At 44.1% G+C, this 21,987-nt stretch overlaps 1 protein-coding gene across 2 annotated transcripts in view; it reads left to right on the forward strand.

Moving 5' to 3' along the window:
• The window catches only part of LOC126543603 (juvenile hormone acid O-methyltransferase-like), a 60,577-nt gene extending 42,934 nt beyond the window's left edge, over positions 1–17,643 (forward strand). For both annotated transcript variants that reach the window (XM_050190712.2, XM_055077785.1), the window contains exons 2-6: positions 4,513–4,641; positions 7,094–7,513; positions 12,430–12,626; positions 14,483–14,639; positions 17,199–17,643. In XM_050190712.2, coding sequence (XP_050046669.1) covers positions 4,587–4,641; positions 7,094–7,513; positions 12,430–12,626; positions 14,483–14,639; positions 17,199–17,356 — 987 coding nt within the window. In that variant the 5' untranslated portion in view covers positions 4,513–4,586 and the 3' untranslated portion in view covers positions 17,357–17,643. The remainder of the gene's footprint in view (positions 1–4,512; positions 4,642–7,093; positions 7,514–12,429; positions 12,627–14,482; positions 14,640–17,198) is intronic.
• The last annotated feature ends 4,344 nt before the right edge of the window (positions 17,644–21,987 follow it).

Genomic DNA, 21,987 nt, shown 5'->3' on the forward strand with positions numbered 1-21,987 from the left:
TTATTGCTTTGTAATTATATTCATACGCAGTGTATTTAGTTTCTGGATTTTAATGTATGCGTGCGTCAGTACTCAGACCTTAGGGTTGTTCCTGGGCACATTAAATGAACATAATTGATTGAGTGATTTATTTATTATTTTTCCTACCCTCACTTGTAGTCACAATAAATTGGATGTTCTTTTTCTTCACAAATTAATACATTGAAAAATCTGCTGCTCGCACTTGCTTTCTTACGTGCGCTTTTACATTCCGCAGAAAGGCACAAGGAAACAGCGCGCCATTCAGCCTTCACATTTTTGTTACCCTGTATCTTAAGTGCAGGCGGCACGTAAGGCCCATTCAGAGTGCCTGGATATCTTCATGCCTAATTTTATTATTTTACCGAAAGGAGTTGCATAGGAATTTAAATAACTGAACAGAAACTATCATATCTGTTGCGTGTTCGGTCATTCTGTTCGTCCTCATAATCAGAGTCCCCTGTGAGTAATTGACCAAAGTAAACGTACTCTTTCACAGACTCTAGAGGCCGACTGGCGATCCTGAAGCCTTGTTCCCTTGCCCGGCTATTGATCATTATCTTTGCTTCTGCATATTAATCTTCAACCCCACTCTTACACGAAACCAAAAACAATGTTGCGAAATATGTGGCGTACATGGTGGACTGCGCCCCAATGCCGGCTTACGTCTGATTCTGGAAAAGTGCGATGATTATTTGTGATTGTCGAAATAAATAAAGGTGAGAATTCTGCTGTTTTCACCGGCGACGCAAGTCACCTGAACATTGGCCAGCAAAATGAGTGTTGCAACAAAGAGGCAACAGAAAAGAGAGCGCACAAAGTGCAGCGAAAAAAAAAATTAAATAAGAAGGAGCTACCGTCAGTAATTACCGTTGCCGAAGGACAATTAATTTAATCAATAAAGAAGCAACACAAAAACGCAGGTGGTGCCGGCCAAGCACGAGCACTGATCTCACGGACAGTGACAGCCACGAAGTGCTTTTTCAGTCTCCTTTCTTCGTTACCACTTATTATTTAAGATAGTAACTGTTAGGGCTATATATTCGGACGATTCGGCCCGTGCCGGATAAGGGCTTGAACAGGGCGGATACAAAAGGGGGTTTATTTCGAGAGGCCAAGCTGACGGGCTGATGCAAACAGAGCAAGATTGCAGAAGTTTTCTGAAGCTCCAGTTTTGTTCACTTCTGGTACCGAGGCGTTTTAGAAGTCAACGCGAAAATTTCTCCTCAATTCAGCCCACATGTATGACAAGAGTTCCCGTAGGTTATAGAAATACCGACCAATGTGGAAGCCTCTGCTGCGGGAATGTCTGCGAAATAAACGTCTCCAAGTCGAGAAGACATGTTCACCTGTGATCCGTCTTGCATCCCAGGTGCAGCTCGCGGATGGATGTATTTCGTTGCGCAAATATGTGAAGCCGCACTACTAGCTTATCTGATTGGCGGGATGGGTTGCTCATGTGCGTGGTGGCAAAATGGCGACGCAAGGTTTTTCTACCTATCGAAGTAGACAACGTTGTTGTCCGGTGGGGCGTGTGCGATGAAGAGTGAGGACATAGGACCTTGGAAGGGCACGCGTTTGTCGTAACATAGTGGACTGAGCGGTGAAGAAGAAAAGAAGGAACACCGGCTTCGTTTTTTCTTGTTTAGGGAAAGAAACCTCGAGCGTGGTTGACTGCGCGATAGGCAGCGATGATATCGTCTCATCTTGCTTTGCGGGAATGTGGACCCCTGTTCATGCGTAAAGGCCGGTCGCTGTGATCAAGTGTCTCCAGAGAAGTTCAACGCTCGTGAATGTCGTAGTAGCGACGATATCTATACCGGTGAAAATTTATCGATCGGGCACCTTAATTTACCCGCGTATATTTCGTCAGCTTCGCCGCCCTATGAGGGTGTGTTCAAAAAAGATTTCATCTGAGCCTGTGAAAAGTATGACTGTGGACACATTACTGGCCTTTCTTTACCTCAACGCAGTACGAGTACGTGAGGTGACGGCCCTCAAGTCATCGCGTTTTATCGCATCTGCCTTGGAACTTAAGCGGAGGTGTTAGTCGAAGACATTTATTGAAGTATCTGAGCTAGAGCAATAAAACACCGTTTTATGCGTAGCTTCTTTATGCTGATTTCAAATCTATGACCAGAGTTTTAGTGAGTCGCATAGCTTTCGTTCTGTATCATGACAATGTGCAATATGTTGACGTTTATCCCCCCCCCCTTCCCCTTTTCGATCTCTAAACTTGATGGCTCGTATTCCTCCACACAAAGCATGGAATGCCGAAAGATAACCAGGAAGTTCATATAAATTATGTTAATAAAGGTAAAGAATTCTTACTTGAGAAGTATAAAACGTACATACTCTAATAAGAGTTAGTCGAAGTCTGTTTTAAATACATAAGAAATGTTAAAAATTAAACGAAAGAAATGACACTCCACGCATATTAAAGATAATATACGGAAGATTTCAACCAGATCTGAACATCGCTAGCACCAAAATCAATATGGGCAAACGTGAGAATTTGTCACAAATTGCATATTGCGTAAAACGCATATTAATGTTTAATACTCCTACGCAGAACTCAAAAAACGCGGCAGAGATATGCTTTTTTAATATAATTTCATGCTTCGTGGCAGCTCGCACAACCATGGTTATTTCGAGAACGCAGTTTGGTTGAACTAATAACGCGAACTGCAATAGCGAGCGGCTGCGGTGGGCCGGCAGCGGTACGATAGACGAAAATAGACTAAAAAAAAAAACAGAATTGGTAATAAAAAAAAAACTCTTTTTTTTTTGGCTAGGAACTCCCATTATTAAGAAACATTCGACTATCAGCTTTTATTTTTCTAATGCTTATCTATACAGCTCTATACAGCAAGACAAAACGTTAGGGATCTCTCTCTCTCTCTGTATATATATATATATATATATATATATATATATATATAGTAATATTATCAGAAGCCAACAAGCACTGACACGAAGGACAACATAGGGGAAATTACTTGTGCTTAATAAATGAAATAAAGAAACGATAAATTAAGTCAAATCTACTTTCATTTCCATCAATTTATCGTTTCTTTATTTCCTTTATTAAGGTCAAGTAATTTATCCTGTGTTGTACTCTGACGAAGGCTGGTCCACCAGCCGAGAACGTTAAGTAAATAAGTCTTCCAAAAAGTTCGTCGTCTCTTTCCTGCGGGTCCTGCGTGCTGTAGTTTGAAGAAACCCCCTACACACACACACATGCACACGCACACGCACACATGAGAGGGAGAGGGAGAGGGCGGGCGAGCGTCATTACACCGATCTTGGAGAGGAGTTATATAGGCCGGCTATAAAACCCCTAGAGTTCCCTCTAGCATACAAATATTTGATGAAATAGCTAAATTCTTGATTTTTGACTCGCTAGCCACACATGATGCTGGTCCCATTGTACGAATGCAGTGGATGAAGGGCGTGGTGTGTCGTGGAATGTTGCTTTTTGCGGTTACAAATTGGCACGGATTGTCGAACGCGCGTTCGTGGCCCTTTCTTTCCTTCTGTAGAACTGTGAATTTGCGGCACAGAAGAGGGGCACAACAGTTAGGTGATAAAATGCACTTCCAACTTTTTCTACGGTCTAGTTTAGTAGTTTGTTTATGTGGATTCTGACACGTGATCGCGCGGTATTCGCAATAATGTTCGAGTTCCCAGACTTGTGTCTGCGCCTGTCTGGGATGCAATGCATTGTATATGAGAGGCTGAGTAAAATGGTGGGCTCGACTCTACCTTCACTTCCTCGCATTTCTTTAACGTGCACCTGAGCGAATGGCAGCTACGGAAGCCTACAGTGTCCAGGTAACTTGATGTTAAAGTTGAACAGTTTGTGGTCAGTTCATTTGTTAAGAGATCCCTTGTTTCTTTTTGAGTGGTTTCGCTGGAGCTGACAACAAGTTTATTTTCTAATGCCTAATATCACATATCAAAATCGGGCCGTAAAGTAAAACTTCAAAACGAAAGTCCATCTAATGGCCTCCGAGTGTCAGCTTGTCGTGGGACGCAGAAAAAACATACAAACGAACAACACGGTTGTTTGAGAAACACACCAGAAACGAAACAAATTATTTTAGACCCTTTCAAAACGATGGCCGAAGCGCTAAATCAACAATGGTGCTGGCCGGGCTGTCCCTTTCTTAAACTTTTGCCATGTGCGCGTGAGTGCGATGTCATCAAATAACATGGTTGAATGACACATTAATTCTCGTCTGCCATGGTACTGGCATGCGAAGCAGTGAAATGAGACAGGCAGCTCCAATGTGGCCTCGATCTCGAATAGATGAGTTGCATGTCTATTTGAAACATGTGTGTCACGTACGCACGCACGCACGTACTCAGGCCCTCGCAACCTTTCAAAAAGACACACATTGGGTCTGAGCGAGATGTTCATTCGCAGTTTCCTTTGACATCTCGGACGCTAAAAGAATTGACGTTTAATACTGCGTTCCTTTCCTTTGACAGAGCGTCTGTTTTAGATGTGACGGCGCGGTCGGACATACTGAAACAATCGCTGAAAAACAGTGCTCATGCATTGAATGCGGCACCACAACAGGAGAAACCGCCAGCCAGGAAGCCAGAAGACCGCCGTAGGTAAGACCTCGTCGACGTAGTATAGCTGTAATACAGATTACTTTATTGATCTGAACGTTTTGCTAGCCACAAAATAGTTTCCCTGTTTTCTCTTGACGCTCAACGCATAGTAGACGAAGAAGTGAGCCGTTGGGCTATCTATCTATCTATCTATCTATCTATCTATCTATCTATCTATCTATCTATCTATCTATCTATCTATCTATCTATCTATCTATCTATCTATCTATCTATCTATCTATCTATCTATCTATCTATCTATCTATCTATCTATCTATCTATCTATCTATCTATCTCTATCTATCTATCTATCTATCTATCTATCTATCTATCTATCTATCTATCTATCTATCTATCTATCTATCTATATATATATATATACATATATATATATATATATATATATATATATATATATATATATATATATATATATATATATATATATATATATATATAATAGGTGGGAAGGAAGAGTGGAACGTCGGTGATTGAGATACAGGAAGAAGACAATGTCATTGTAAACAGAATGATGGCTACGGTATCTAGATAATAAGTGATGTATGGGGTTTTTTGGCGCAAGGGCCAAATATGGCCAAAGAGTCAGAGGCGATCCAGTGATATTCTTCCCGCTAAACGTATACCGGGTGTTCCAGCGAACACTTTCAAAAATTTTGAAAGGTTGCCTGTGGCAGATAACGCAATTCTAGTTCATGAGCTGGTGTACTCGATGAGGCGGGCATTACTTGCACAAGAAATTGAAATGCCTAATCGACTAATTACCAAAAATCACTAATTGAGTTTTTAACTGAGAACCTCATATGCCATATTGCAATTTACAAGTTCTAGCCGTGGAGTTCGCCAGACGGATCCACTTGTAATGAATTCTCAGGATTACACCAGTTTCAAGATATGAATTACCAAACTTTGCAGAGAAATGCATTGGCGTGGCACTCACTTTCTTAAAGAAACGTCGGTTTATGCATTGAAGCACAAAAATAATTGGAACGTGTATATATTTCTCTGCAAAGTTTGGCAATTAATATCTTGAAACTGGTGTCATCATGAGAATTCGTTGCAAGTGGATCCGTCTTGTGAAGTCCGCGGCTAGAATTTGTAAAATGACCATATGGACCATTAGGTAACTAATTAAAACATAATTAGTGCAATTTCATTAATTGTTCGATTATGCATTTCATTTTCTTCTGCAAGTAATGTCCGCCGCTTCGAGTAGACCAGCCTCTGGACTTGAATTGTGCTATCTGCCCCAGGCAACGTTAAAAAATTTTTGAACATGTTCGCTGAGACACCGTGTATATATATTCTGATGAGAAGTCCCATAGAATATAACGCACATCGTCTTCAATACTTTCCAAAGTTAACTCGAAAAGATTTATGTAAAATATTCATACCGAATGGGAAGTGTGATACCTGCAGAAGTGTATGAAATTGTTCCGGTTATATTACTGGCAGCTGTTTCCAAGAAAACTGATTGTAATATTAAATATAACGTTGTGTCATCACAAGCAACCATGAATTGTGTTTTGAATGCAGTGAAATGAGAAGAAAATCCAAGATACACCACGAACATGGCAACACACCAGACGATGTTGCACCTTCAACTCTGGTTATGCAAACAGAACCAGTTTTTGCTACATCAAACATGACCAGACGGTCATTTTGTCCACGTGCATGGAGATCCTGACTTCCGTTCTCAGGAACACCCACACACTATATATATATATACACCAGAACAAAAGAATTGTAACACGTAGGAAAAAAGTATCTTTACTAATGATTCGGCCATGGTATCGCAGTTGTCAGAGTGATCACTTTCATCTCTCTATCTCTAAAGAATTTATTTTAACAAATGCCGGGAGGTTAGCCTGAGGGACAATATGTCTAGCCGAGATTCATGTGTTGCCTATCAGCTAGGTGACACGAAACAATTGAAGAAAAAAATAAAACATTTATCTATGATAAAAGAGGAAATGCTCGCAACTTCATCTGCTGCAGCAATGGCTTCTCCTCTATTATTGTCACCCATCGTGTTCTATCATTTCATAATGCCCAACACTGGATCTAATCCTTTGGTATTTTTCGAACACAGGTTCAGTAGGCTTAAAAGAGAAGCCCTGGTTCTCTGAATGCTGAGTGGTTACCTAACTGATGTGGATGTCCATTTGAGCAGTTTGAGACATCCAGGCCCTGTGCAATTAGCAAAAACGTGAGATATTGGACTCCCATGTTACAAACAAACCCGCCTGTCATGTGATCCTCCTCTTTGGCCTCCTCGTGATCATTATTTTTTCTTTTATTTCCCTCTGCCCTTAACCCTTTCGAAGGGTAGCTGGCTAGAGGAATGCGTCTGGTCCTGATGCCCTTTCTCCTAAGTAAATTTACCCCATCCTGGCCATTAGGAAGAGGCGCTCATTTTTAATTAATATTTCAGTGGACACCAAGGCCGCGATGGAAAGCACATCGGACGATTCAAGCACGAAGGCCGCAGAACAAGGTGGCCACCCCCCTGCCCGCGAGAACAAAAACCTCGACACTCCGGTTCTTTTGACCCCGCAGTACTATGCGCATAATAACGGCTTCCAGAGGAAGTTCAGCAACTGGGTTCTGGACTTCTGCCAGGCCCTGTTTCGCCGAGAGACCGACGAGACGCAGCAGTTCCTGGACCTCGGCTGCGGCACTGGAGACTTCACGCGGGAGTGCCTCCTTCCTCGATGCCTGCCATGCCGGAGGATGGTGGCCGTGGACCTGTCGGCGGACATGATCGACTACGCCAGGAGTCATTGGGTCCACGATGCACTGGAATTCAGAAAGCTGGACATCACTGTCGACGAACACGTCGCGGATCTCCTAGGTAACGCAACGAAATATTTGGCTGCCCCTTAATTCCCAGAAAGCGTTCAAAGCCAGAATTTGGCGTCGAGGATAATTAGAGCGTGTTCATCTTTACATCTGACAATGCAGAGTGCACTTGGTGAAACAGTTTCTTGGTCGAATTAGTTCATGACTAAGAAAAGAAGAAAGACTAGTGCAAAAATGAAATGAACAGAAGTGCAGAGAATACATAGCAGTACTGTGTATTCGCCTCGTCCTAGTTTTATCGCGCTACTGTTTTCTTTTTCCTTGTTAAGGAGAATAAATCCTCACAAAAAGGAATGAAATGCTATTTGTGTTATAACTCTACAGCAATTAATCAGTTAATACTTGGTTTCAACAACTATCTACAACAGGAAGGGTGGCAGTTCTTCGCTCCAGCGTACTAAAAAGTCCGCTAAGGGCTCAGCGCTATGTTCCCCTGCTTAAACAAGAACAATGAGGCATAAAACTGAGCTTATTAAAATAAATGATACATAGGGCTATGTGGAAATAAAAGTGCACTGCTATGAAAAGTTAACGAACCGCGAAATTAACTAGTTTCTCTTTAAGGAAGGCAAAGTAAGATTCCTTTTAAATGAGACAGGAAAGTACCGCACAGCATAAATCAGCATAGGCTTCCCTTATTCTAACAATAAACTTTGGTAATTTCTGAAACAGTTTCTTTTACCCCGATAGAAATTACTAGGGATAGCTGACAGCATGCAGTTTCAGTACTTCAACGCAATGACAAAGTGGACAGTTTGGTACGTCAGAATTGGGAAAGGAAACAGCGCTAGACGATAAGATGAACGTGCAGATTATGAAACGAAAAACAGGCTGTCATTTAGTAAGAATCCGTAAGCGCTCATTCACACTAAGCCAATACAACACTGATTTTGGTCTGTCGACTGTCGGCGACAGCATTTTTTCCTTCGTGTAGGCGCCTCTGTCACACTGTACCGACACCGGCATATTGCCGACAGTCGGCGGAGAGCATCGGTACAGTGTGACCAAGGCACCCACACGAAGGAAAAATTGCTGTCGCCGACAGTCGACAGACCGAAATCGTTTTTGTATTAGTCTAGTTTGAATAAACCTTATGTGTATTCGTCCCACAACGCCGTTCATTCACCTTCTGATTTACCGCATTATTCTCCGGGCGACGAAGGAAATGTCTTTTTTTTCGAGAGATGTAAAATTTTTTTATCGGCTGTGGTCTCTTTATTTGCCCGGTGGCATATGGTTCCCCTTTTGTTGCGTTTGTTCACCTTGCCATGTATTAGCTATTGATCTCTCTTTGTAGAACCTGACTTAAAACAAATTTCCTCTGACGGACCGCGCAGTTATGGTCCGTCAGCTGGATTATGGAAGGGCCTGCCGTTACCTGTACGACCAATCTCAGTGCAAGCTAGGGTAATTCAAAAGTTTGACCACCATTTAAACTTTCAGTTATGCACTCTATCGTACATGACACTATTGCGGAATTTTAGTCCAGCATCAATGAAGTCACATTCGTTTGGCGAAAATCGAGCGAATATTGCACGAAGTTGAAGAAATAAGGCCGTGAAATTTGCGTGGAAACGCATTTATGTTCTTGTCAAAATGTGTCTGGTGTGCGCGCGCGTACACACACACACACACACACACACACACACACACACACACACACACACACACACACACACACACACACACACACACACACACACACACACACACACGCACACGCACACGCACACGCACACACAAGAAGGGAAGAAGCAGGCTGGTCATCGCCACAGGAAGGGGGACGTATGCGCCCCCGAATTATGAGAAATGAGGAGAAGCATAGAAATTGATGATAGAAAGAACAAGTTGATAGATCGCAAAGATTGAAGTGAAACAACGACAAAGAGCAGACAACTGCAATAGGATAAAAAAAATGTCAACCATTCAGCTTTGTGATGATGGAATGGCAGCGAAAGCTGACGACAGTCAAAGCTCTCAAACGAAAAGCAAAGTGCTTCCGCCGCCATTCCATCTTCACAGAGTGGAATGGTTGTCATTTTTTGCCTTGCGAGTCTGGCGTCGTTGCACATTCGGAGGTGCCCGGGCTTACGATTGTCGTTTTCGTTCAACATCGCGAGAACGTTGTTCGTCGGTCATCGTTTCACGCCGGCGCTGTTTACATTCTCTTTGCTGTTCCCTCCGGCGCTCCCCGTACGTATGTTGTTCTTCGGGTGTACAAACTAGATGTGTCCGCCCCATTGACAACGTAGATGTTTTTAGTGCCGATACCTCTCTAATGCGGTAACCTTGACGTCACGCTATTGTTCACGGCGAGCGTGCTAATCTGTTCCGCACTTTGACATCTGCGCCGTCGCACTGCACCCGTATAAGTTTGTTAGAAATCGCTAAGTCCGTTTCTGTTGGCGGACGCCGAAAAAAACTACGGAAGGCTGCTCACATACAGATTTCACTGTAATAATATATCACCGCGTGCCCACAAATAACGAAAGATACAAATAAGCATTAAAAAAGCCTCATGTCTTGTCACTTGCAAGAAAAAAAAACGGAAGAAGAAAAGGAACTGCGCAAAGTACCAGCGGCGATGATTGTCAATCTAAGCGAACAGCCAGAACGAACGAATGAACCAGCGAGAGAGCAAATGAGAGCGCGAGAGGGACGCAGAGAGACTGAACAAGCGAACGAACAAACGCTTTTCTCAGCGAGTCGCGCCCCCGACCACCACCAACAAAAATGAAAGAGCCAAAGGAAGCAGCTCGCTTTAAAATGCCCTACAAGGAAACTAGGTCAGTTTCTCCGTAAAAGTAAGAAAAGCATCTCGACCCGCGTGATAGCTCATTGGCTATGGCGTACTCACCTCCGCCATCCCACCCTTCTTAGTACGAGGTCGAGGTTCGATTCCAAGCTGCGGACCTCACATTTGATTAGGGTGGAATGTAAAAAAAAAAAAAAAGACACGTCCGTGTACGCTGCTTTGCGAGTACGTCAGAGAACTCGAAGGGGTCAAAATGAATCCGGAGCCCTCCTCTGCGGCCTACCTCGTAATCATGTGCTGTTTCAGGACGTTAGACCCAGCAATCTTAAGTAGAGCGCAGTGAGCTTGGCCGCATCCAGACACAGCACTACCTGTATCATAGTGCTCAATACAGAAGCATTCCGGAAGGGGAAAAAAAAGCAACGCAGACATTCTAATCGTGGTACAAAGCACTTAGAACGTCATGTGGAACGAAGCACATGCTGGTTCAGACAATAACAGAGAGCTAAGACACATTCCTCGTCCAGTCGGATGTGGTAGTAAACACATTGGAGATTAATTACAATTTCCTTTACTCACGTGCTGACTGCGCCATCTATCGCACCAACACTAACGCCTTTGGCTGACAAGCTCTACGGAATAGATCTTAAACAGGCACTAAGCTAGTAACGATGCTTAATGAGAATCACCCCCATAACTGCAAATATGTATTCTGTCTCCCGTCGTTCTAAACCACTTCACATTCCGTACGTATGAAGTTTCTGTGGACACCATTAACTACTTTACGTACTTAGGTGTCACATTCTTTCCTGACATACGCATATCGCTAACTTTATCTCATTTGCCAGTAAAGAGCTTGGTTTCTTGAAACGCACCCTAACGACATGCCACCCAGACACGTAAAGCTTCTCGTTTATAAATCACTAGTTAGACAGCAGCTTGAGTATGTATCCGTCATTTGTACCTCACAGCAACGAAACGTCACAAGCGCTTTAGAAGCAGTTCCGAATTGCCGCATTCCTCAATTCTGCTCATCAATACGACGCTAACGTGTCACCATCAAAGGCAGAATCTGGTTTGTCGTGTCTTTACCTTCGGCGTCGCATTACAACAGCTGTCCTTGCTCAATAAGTTTTTTTTTAGCTTTCTCCGCTATCCACCTTATATCTCGCCCCAATCGCACCAGCTATAAACTTCGTGTCACACCCATGTGCTCCTACTCTTGCATTATACTCATCGTTTTTTCCCATACGCAGCATCCGAATGGAATGGCCTTTCCGACCAAATTGCTTCAATAACCTCTCCGTCAATCTTTCTGAAAGATCAACTGAAAAGATTTTTGAGTCACTGACAAAACGCGACCATCTCGGAGCGCAACCCTTATGTAATACTCCAAATAAGGGTCTCCGAGGAAATGAGTTGATGTGATGTGATAATAGGATTTCTTGCAAGTATATGGACACCTCAGGCGCACTTCCGCCGTCGTCATTGCCGTCGGCGTCGCCATTAGCTCCCGCATAAACTTCAAGTGCAGTAACATAGTCGCCGCGCGCCGTATGCTGTATGTGCGAGTTAAACCGTGCGATGGTGAGCCGATGATAGTGGCTCGATGCCACGCGAGCAAAGGACGAGAGTGGGAGGGGGGGGGGGGGAAGCGTGCCGTCTTCCATCGCGCGCAACACACCGAGGGGGGAAGGGCGGGGGGCCTTTTACTTCTGCGGCGGCGGCGGCGGCGGCGGCGGCGGCGGCGGCGTATGGCGCGGCCTCATGCGGTCGCATGGGCCCTATTTTGAAAGCGATCTGCGATGGGGACAGATCGCCTCTCGTGCTCATAGCTTCCTGTGCGCTGTGTTCTCGCCGCTTAGTTCGCGTTGATCAAGATGCAGTACGATGGTCGATTCGCTCGTTGCTGCTGCCCCGCTTCCTCCCGCCAGCTTTTTCACAACGAGGATCCACGTTCATCGGGTGAGATGTGTTCATGATTGCTAGTGCCTGTCTATCATGCTCGTTAGTTTAGTTAGTAAGCGAATGCGTACAAGTTTATACGGCCGATAAAGCTACTATCCTTACTTTCCATAGCTAATAATTTGCTACCGCATGCGATGCTCCCCCGTTCGGGCGAAACTGCGACTTGTTTTCTTTCACATTGCTAGGCGAGTATGGTGCTTTCGACAGGGTCTACTCCTTCCACTGCCTGCACTGGGCGCTCAATCAGCCGGCTGCTTTGAAGAACGTGGCTCGGCTCCTGAAGCCTGGAGGGGAGTGTCTCCTGGTATTCCATGCTTCCCTCCAAGCCATGGACGTCTGCCGCAACATCACCAAAATTGAGCGGTGGAGCAAGTACGCACCGGTAGGCATTGCAGAATATTACTTACGAGAGCGAATTATGCGGGAGGGTTCACACCAGTTCTCAAAGGTTTTTGGTTGAAGCCTGTTGTATGTCATATATGCCTCCGAGATTATGGTTATGACTAACAAAAAATGAAGCCCTCGGTTCGACCCCTTATTCGTGTCTGTCGGAGATGCGTAACTGCACAATATTTTTCAAGCGATATTAAGGTAATGTTATAGTATTTGTAAGGGGGCGGTGAACCAGCATCCCTGTCGCATCCGCTGTTTCATCTATCTAATGAATGTGAAAAAGAGGAAAAAAATTGCGAACATGTGCATATACATGTCGAATGCAATCACCACCGCACACTAAGTACATGCTAGGTGGCGCCTCAGTACAGCGTCGCAGGAAACAATGGCTTAGCCATGGTATACAGTATACGTGTCTAGTTAGCTTAAGTTTATAAACTGTGGTCGCGAGATACACTTGAACACATTTTGTGTGACAGTTCTTCGACACACGCGTCCAAGGACGATTGCTCGCAGCTGCGTTAGCTGGCGTTCTTCAAAGACTATTTCCAGAATAAATCCACTTCGGGGAACCTACTCTCTAAACCATATAAATAATCACGGCAGAGGGCTGTGAAAGGATCGTTAGTATACTTAAGGGCACAAACCTGCGCAATCTGATTTAGCACTAACCCGTTCTAACGGCTATTCTCTGGTGTGATCGTGTGCGGCAATCATGGCCGGCTATGATCTTGCGCCTGTGCTGTGTGTGTCTTTCTCTCAATGTCCTTATCTTTCTACTCCTGCCCCGTCCTTTGGTGTAGGGATTCAAAACGTATCTTGGTTCTTCTTAACCTAGTTGTCTTTTTTCCCTTTCGCCTTTCTCTCAACGTACACCTGAGGCACCGATGGATGAGGAAGAAGCACACATGTCAACGGCAACGTTCGCAAAAGAGACCTGAAGTTGCTTGCTCTACTTCAGATCTGAGATTCGCAGGTTTTTTGAATGCAAGGTCGTTTTTCAAGAGTTCATGTACACTTGGGGTTTGTGGGATCTGGGTTCCTGGCTGTTTTCATGTCGTCGGTAGACCAATTTGAGACCTTCTAATGTACTTAGGACAAGGAAAACGGCGTCAGAATGAACTTTTTAGCAATAAAGACGCACCAAGCTAGCGTAGAGCTATGTACGGAGTAATAATATTGTGTAACTAGCGAAACAAAGAATGAAATAACCCAGATGCGCTCGTTTAAACTGAGCCTGCCTAAAGCCGGAAGAGAAACTGTGGCACTGCTCGGGGAAAAATATGGACCGATCATGTAAATAGTGCACTCTGAAAATGCGGGTCAATCCCGAAGGTTGTGTCGCCTAACAAACCGCATGGTGCACAAATGCCTTTTTGTCTTTCTTCCACGTCCACCGCTGTTGTCTCGCCTTTTGTCGATAGATGACGTTTCTACGCGGAAATTGCCTAAGTTTGAATGGAAGGCTTAAGTTTTAGGACGTAATGAAAACAGTTATCACAGTTCTGCTACTTGTTTTTTCTGAGGTAGCCTAAAGCAACAAAAGAAATTTGACAATGCAAAGTATGCAGTATACCAATGAGCTTGCGTAAGACTTCTGCGAAATTCAAGCGAAGTGCTGATTTCCCGTATGTTAAATTGACGCATTAGGCTAGCTCCCTTTGCATGGCCATTTAATGAAAGGTGTCCATACAGTTTTTATGGCATAAGGTGACATCGCACAAAGACAAAACAACGAAGAGTGGCAGTACGTAGTAGCTATGCTGAAAGCGCTAGTGCTTGCTTTTATTATTCATTTGTGAGAACATGTGCTGCAACGAGCATCTCACTTATTTCACCACGTAGGTGGTCGACCGCTTCGTTCCAGCAACGCAAGACATGGACGACTGCGAACGCATCGAATACGCTTCAAAACTCCTCAAAGAAGCTGGTCTATCGCCGAGTATCCTGGAGCTGCCGCGCTGCACAGTTTTTGATGGCTGCAGCTTGGATACACTCCTCGGTACGTGCGATGTTTAAGGGTGCTCACATGAGAACAAACTTGAAATAGCGTGCAGCTTCACGGCACAACTAAAGGGAGACGTAGCGCGCTATTTCAAGATGGTTCTAACGTCAAAATATCAACTAGTACAACATTCAACCCTTTTAAAGGTGCTCGCAGTTTGCCGGAAACTGTACTGACAATGAAAATAGTTGTGTTGCAGTGCTGATGTTGCCGAATGGAATCGAATACGAGAATACAGTAAAAAAATGGGCACTAATATCGAATCAACGGTGAAATATTTTTTTGTGTTGGAATGCAGGGCAGAAAAAGAAGGACAGGTATATATTTTAGTACCTGCAGAGCTTCTTAGAATGGATGTTAATAAGTGTATTCGATCAACTGCGATGCTTGTGACTGACTGTCAGGCGAAATGCAAGGCTGAAATGTCTGACCACTAGCACGACTACAAAAGAACACTGTATCCTCAAAGAAGATATGCACGCACAAGGTATGTTGGGTAGAACAACGACTGAGAATGCCCTAAATATACGACAATTATAGACATATTTCTAAAAGGCTAGCTATCTCATTATATAAAAAATTTGAGCTGAATTCACAAAACTCTTTCCTTAGTGAACTATGTCATTGACCCGTCGCCTTTGCTAATAGTATGTCCAGCATAATGATTGGCTGGCGTGCTTGAGCGCAATGTATTAATCATGATTTCGTTTTCTGTGTTTAGGCAATGTCCCAGTACAACCCCGTGTTTGAAGATATCTCTCGCGTAACTGCAGACAGTTAGGTTCTGCCACTGCTGTGGTTTATTTGGCACTTGGAAATAAATAATAAAATGGGAGCACATTGATCAGCAGAGTACAGTTGCCAGTGTTATGAACGTGGCTTAAAATGTTTACACTCCCAGTTATAATACAACTTGAACAAATCACGCCACTGGAAGTTCAAAAGTGCTGTTTCAAAAACAGATCGTCGTGCGTTCACAATGCGAAACTAGGGTCGCGACTGTCGTTTTCGCGGTATTCATCGAACGAAGAGGCACCATCCGGGATGCTGCAGTTGATTCAAGGAAGGAAGAAGTGGAGCAGGAAAGGCAGGTAGATTAACCAGCTTAGCTCAGTCTATTTGCTACCCTACACATGGAAGTCTGATATTTATATAGGCAGAAGATTAGTCTACTGAAAACTGTTGGTTTGTATTACTTCAACAACAAAGTGTTTTCCAGCCTGCACAGTAAACATACTCCCTCGGAAAGTCTAAAGCACCCAACAAAAGTTTTTCGAATACCAGACAAGCAGTCTTTCAATATAAGGAAACCTTTCTTATAGGGCACCTTTCTTGACATTGTACTCAAGATGAAATAAACATTAATTCATTCAAGGAGTTTTCGCAGCACTGCTGTGTTCAGAATGCAAAAAAAAAAAAATCCTGCTAGAACAGAGAGGCGAAACAAAATAAGAAATCAATATAACGAAAACATTGGACATAAAAACTGTGTTTGCCAGGTATTCGTTAGCATGGGTGTTAATAAAATAGTTACGAAGATTGAAGAAAACAAAATATTTAAAAAGAGCCTTGTAGGAAACATCATAACGGGGGTGGGAGAAGCATCCCTTTTACAATAATCTTTCTTACAAAAATTACTATTCAGAACTCTGACGCTTTGGTCGTTCGAATACCATGAAAATGATGGTTAGTACATGGATTTGTCTAAGATTTGTCCTTGTTGATAAGGACGTTCTAAATTTTTAAACATTCCCAGCTTACAAACAAGTCACACAGCAATGCATTAGTCTTTGCCAACGTACGAGATCATTGCGAATTATTGAATATATACTGCAAAATTTTGTTGAACACGAGAAATTTGCGAAGTCAAAGAGCAGTTCGAAGCCAAAAACGATAGAGTTCAGATAATTGCACGTACCACCCGTGATATAAATGCCAGATCAACAGCCACCCCTGCGGCTCCCGCAGAGAGTAGCGTCAAACTTCCGCCTGTAGTAATTTTTAACTGAGGCTTCCTGGGAGAACCGTCCCGGAATTCCCTGATCGCGGCTGCTGCAGCTGTCACGTCGAATAGCTTAGAGTTCAAATAAAAATCGAACCACGCACCCGATGGTGGGGTTGAACCTTGACCTTCCAGCACAGTAGTTCGACGTGTTTCCCAATAGGCAACAATCGTACGTACAGGTCTGCCAAGCCAAAGCCAACTAGCACTTTCAGAAGGTCGTGGCGTGTGTCACAATTCGTAGCACGCGCGCGTGAGAGCGTGCAAGCGTGCATTGATGCGTGTCAGTTGCTGTTACGCCCGGGACGCAGGAATGAACTGAGCATATTTAAAGAACTTGAATAACCGTTGCTTCATGAAAGCTCCGCATAACACAGGTTCGAAGATGTGTGCTACATCTGCCTAATTTTTTTCCAGGAATCTGAATGCATTTGTACCCGCCACAAGCCGGTGCGAATTCGTGCCGGAAATTTCTCTGGCCTGCAACTTATGCTTTACTCTTGTAAAAGGCAAGTTGATCCTAAATGTAATTAATTGCATTTTGTTGGCCGCAGGTGTATATATTACCCTAAACCCGGTCGCCGACATCCTTCCTGACGAGGAGAAAATGGCGGCAGTCAAGGACACTGTAGAGCTCATCCGAACAATGCACTCCTCAGATGCCGACAAGTCGCGCTATCGCGTATACGTCATCAAGGCATCCAAAATGTAAATATAATATACTCGAACTCTACAAGCTCTCTACAGGCGCTTGTAATGTATTGGGTACGAAACAAAGCCACAATGCAATGTCACCAAGATCAAGTTGCAGCTCCCGCTGCACTGCAGTCCAGTCGGCGATCGCGAGCAGGCGGAAGACTTATTGGATTGGATTGGATTGGATTCATTGGATTGGATTGGGACAGGCTTCTACCACGTCTTCACCGGCAGCACAGGTGTGCCACCCGACACCTTCAACAGTCTCATGTTTTTAAGGACTATTGAAAATACATTTCTGACTAGTCATTCATTATTGCTTGATATGAACATCAAAGCATCGTAAACACTACACAGAAAACATTGTCAAGTGCGAATAATACTCGTTTCTACGATTTAGTTTTGGTTTGGGCTTCTAAAAGGTAACTGCCTCATGGCGCCATGAAACAACTGCTCTATCCGTTTCTGCCGTGACTGCGGCTTTCATATGAAAGCGCTGCCACAAGAAGCGCCCGCAGCGGCCTTGTTCATCGGTAACCGGTCAATCATTGAAGCGGCGGCTGAATTTCGATGGGACAAAAATGCTAACGTGGTCGTGTACTGTGCATTCCCAGGGAGTGGAAGAACTCTAGGTGGCCCAAATTAATGAAGAGTCCTCCACTGTGGCATGTCTCATAATCATGTCGGGCATTTGGGTCGTAAAACTCCAGAATCTACTGCAAAAGAATTTTGTTTATTTTGGTACGAGCCGCTTCATCGGATCACCGCCTTATTGTGGTACGACGTCCGCAAATTTTTCCCTGTGTCATGATGTAACGACAATGTCGATGATGACAGGCCCGGCATTTCGAGGTAGACTTTTGCATCAACATATAATGTACGTGTTTTTTTATCTACATACGGGTGAAATGTCATCCAGACACGAGCGAGAAGCACGTTGTAGTCTCTACATGCTATAAAGTATGTGTCAGTGCTCCAATAAACCCACGCCCATATGCTTGCTCTCAATACTTCTCGGCGAGTAATGTAATTATGGCCCTTCGACTTCTTATTGCTTTGCATTAAATGAATGCCATTGAATTCAGAACTCCAAAAACTTCCTAACGAGGCTCAGAGGGCCCCAAAAATTTGCTGTAATAGCTTTTTCACAAAGAAATCTCGACTTCATTTTCAAGGACGGGACCTCAGCTTGGTGCCGGGACGGCACCAAGCTGAGGTTGGTCACGTGGGAGCCGGACATCACCACATCAGCTCGCTCCGGCTAACAAGGTCATCTGCTATGCGGCCAATAATTGTGTGGACCTACGTAGCAGCATAAAGGACCACTGTGGGAACAGTAGCGAGTACAAAACTGCGACCGATTTCTACTCCTACAGGAACCTCTTCTGCTCCCACAACGTTATGGCTCATACACGTCCTAGAAAACGAAACCAAACTGGTTTTGTAGAAGAATAATTATAGTAAATTGTTCAGGATGTTCTAAGGCTTGCCAGTATATTCTGTAGGATATCAGCTCTACGACCTTCACATAACGCGACGACAAGCTCAACATATAATGTCAGCGTTGTTCAAGGAACACCGTGAGACGCTTAAAACGGCGCGACCAGGAAGGCTCAGCCAGGCTTGAGCGTAGATTGGTAATGACTCCGCGATAGATGCTAATGTCTCAACTATAGTAGTTTTACTGTGACTGGACCTCCATTACAAATCAACTTTCTTCTCTCAGTATTATTGCTTGCACACACAAAAAAATGCAAGGAATAAACGAGGAAAGCGGAAACGTGTGAATAAAACCGGCACAGAGCCGAGCGCAGGCATCCACAGTATTCTTGTAAATGCAGTGATGCACGAGTGGTGCTTGCTACGTGCTTTTCACGGAACAGCACGCACTCTTTTGGGCGCATTTACGTGCGATAAAAGCTGGCTTATTATGAAAGAAGGAAGAAAATAAACTTCTTACAAGCTCCGTCTGCGAAAACACAACCATCGGGACAAGCAGAACTTTGGTCAACAGAAGAACCTAAAAGGATTTCCCCGTACTCGAGGCAAAGTGTCCAAAGTTCTCTATCTCTTCGCCGGTTATATTCGTGTCTTGAATGCATTGCTGCGGCCAAATATTGAAGCAAAACCACGACATGGGCAAGTGGCAAGCTCATTCTTACTTATCTGATTTCAACGGCCACCACCAACACGTCGGGAGCGTACGCCAGGAAATCACCCCATATTTCGCCCTATCTACCACTAATACCCTTTTCTTAGCCCTCCAATGCCTCATGGAGAACTGTAGCGCCACTTTTCCTTATTAGCACTATAAGCAGCTCTACGATGGTACTCTTGACATTCTTGAATTAACCAGCAGCAAGTTGGGATGTTAGGCTGGATGCGAACCATCACCAAACTTCTTAATAGATCTTTCCAGAGCACGCCGTGAACGCTTGATTGTTGGTTTCTTTTTGTCTGGGTAGGTCGACAACGCAGACGTCGACCAGAACACTTTTGACCAGTCCTGAAGCAATCACCTAGCCAGAGTTATCCACAGCGATCGAGGACTACAACTCAAATGCGATATCCGCACGGAACTCTATATCCCGTTTTCTGAAACTGTCCTCCACTGGAACTTCCTTCTTCCATCAAACGACTTTAGCACGAAGCTACTTCTCTCGACAGAAGAAGACACTACGGTGTAGAAGTAGTTCGTTAGAGTGTTAACGAAACCTTGTGACCAGTTTTGTCGAGAGGTAAATGCGTACGCCCCTATATTTGTAGGGGGCTTTCTTGCGTACACGTGCTCCAGCAGGGTGTATGCATAGGTTTGAAGGTGTGCTATAATTTTAGTCAAGATGGAACGTCGAATGAAGGCAAGTTTGTTATTATAGGGGCATAACGCTTAAAATGGCAATTTCATTTTTGCAGCCTAACCTCATGCCTTCGCCGATAGCGTCCACAGCACCACCGACCCCTACCCATGCGAATCCTGTTCTAGATGGACACAGCCCCCCCCCCCCCCCCCCCCCGCCCCCCCACGTACACGTACAAATGCTGTCTTTCCCGTAATCGAGCGTGTATGTAAGCATGAATTGGCTACCGGCAAATCAGATTGGCTGGAGTATTTACAAACATTATACCCAACCACCTCACAACAGTCCCAACCATTTCAAAACCATCCGCAGCGCGCCAGACGCTGCCGGCCGGGTCATGAAGCGTGGCGCCATCTGTCGAAGAATGCGGCGCAAAACCCGCGCCGCGGGACTCGCGGACTGCTGACGTTGAAAAGAGCACAGGCAACCCTGTCTCAGCGCTAAAAGATGACAATCAACTGTATTTATTTGTTGATTTCATTACTTTCAATTGCCGAAGGCGTCACGAAAGGAAGTGGGAGGGAAAGGAATAGATAATTGTCATTCTTGGCGGCTAGTATATACAATAATGATATTCGACAGCGGATTAAATGCAGAAACACTTGGAATGGTGACGACGGATGGGCAGGTGCTTCAATTACTTCGATGTCTTTGGTAAGAATGAATCGGAAGATAGGTTAGTATGACACAAGGGGATTTCAACTTTATTACGGTGATTAGTACGACATGACAGGTAAGGTGACTCATCAGAATTTTATTTTTAAGATGTGGATTATGAAAAGTCTGAAGAAATAAATATAAACGAAACACTTATCTGCGCAGCTAAAGGTTAGGAAGTTTCGGAATGTGTTTCATCGACGATACATTTGAAAAGCGAGAATAATTTGACAGAATGACAGGCGCACAAGGGTGTCTTGCCGATTCTCATTGGTTATTAAGAAATTCTTTACTGGCATCCCTCAAAGCGCATGCATATTCAAGCTTAGACGTTACAGGTGTTTTGTATAATGTTAATTTAAGAGAAGATGGTGCACTTGAAAATTGGCGGCGTAAGAAACCTAACGTGCGATTAGCATTGTTAACGACGTAGTTAACACGGGTTTGCCAGGAAAGGTTAGCAGTCAGGTGGATAACTACATATTTATACGTGGTAACCTCGCCTAGTATCTAGCAGTAACGTCGTCTAGTATCACTGTACCTGCCTATTAAACGTCGCTATTGGAAATTGCTATTGAAACTTCAGTGTACTAGAAGATACAGGTTGAGTCATATTGCCCACAAACATTAGAAAGAACTCGAAAGCAATATTTTTTAGAAGTTGTTTGGGCAATAAATAGCGTATGCAATGCGGCCCTGTCCGAAGGGTTGAGGCCAGATACCGCATTTACTTAAGTTTTCACTAGCTCTCCGGTTGATCCCGTTTTGTTTTCGCAAACATGCACGGATGTTCTCTTCCGAGTGCGTGAATAACGGAGGTCGCCGACAGCGGGAGATCAAAGCATTTCATGCCTAATATGTGGATCCCCCGAGCTGTGCTAATTGATGTATTCGAAGCTTTTTGTCCTGTTTGCTTTGACTGACAATAATTAGCGGTGATGCTCACGGCGATTGCATAATTTCTCCAATGTTTAGACCAACACAAGAGTGGTCAGTTCCTCTTAAACATTACTTTGCATGCGCCGTGGCTCTTCGTGCGAGTAGTACGCAAAACACACAGGGTAAGAGTTTGCTTGATGCGTTGTTGTGCGCCACACTTCATAAGCGCTGAGAGAGATGAGCACGTTCATTG

The sequence above is a fragment of the Dermacentor andersoni genome, chromosome 10, assembly GCF_023375885.2.
Source record: "Dermacentor andersoni chromosome 10, qqDerAnde1_hic_scaffold, whole genome shotgun sequence".
Taxonomy (NCBI): domain Eukaryota; kingdom Metazoa; phylum Arthropoda; class Arachnida; order Ixodida; family Ixodidae; genus Dermacentor; species Dermacentor andersoni.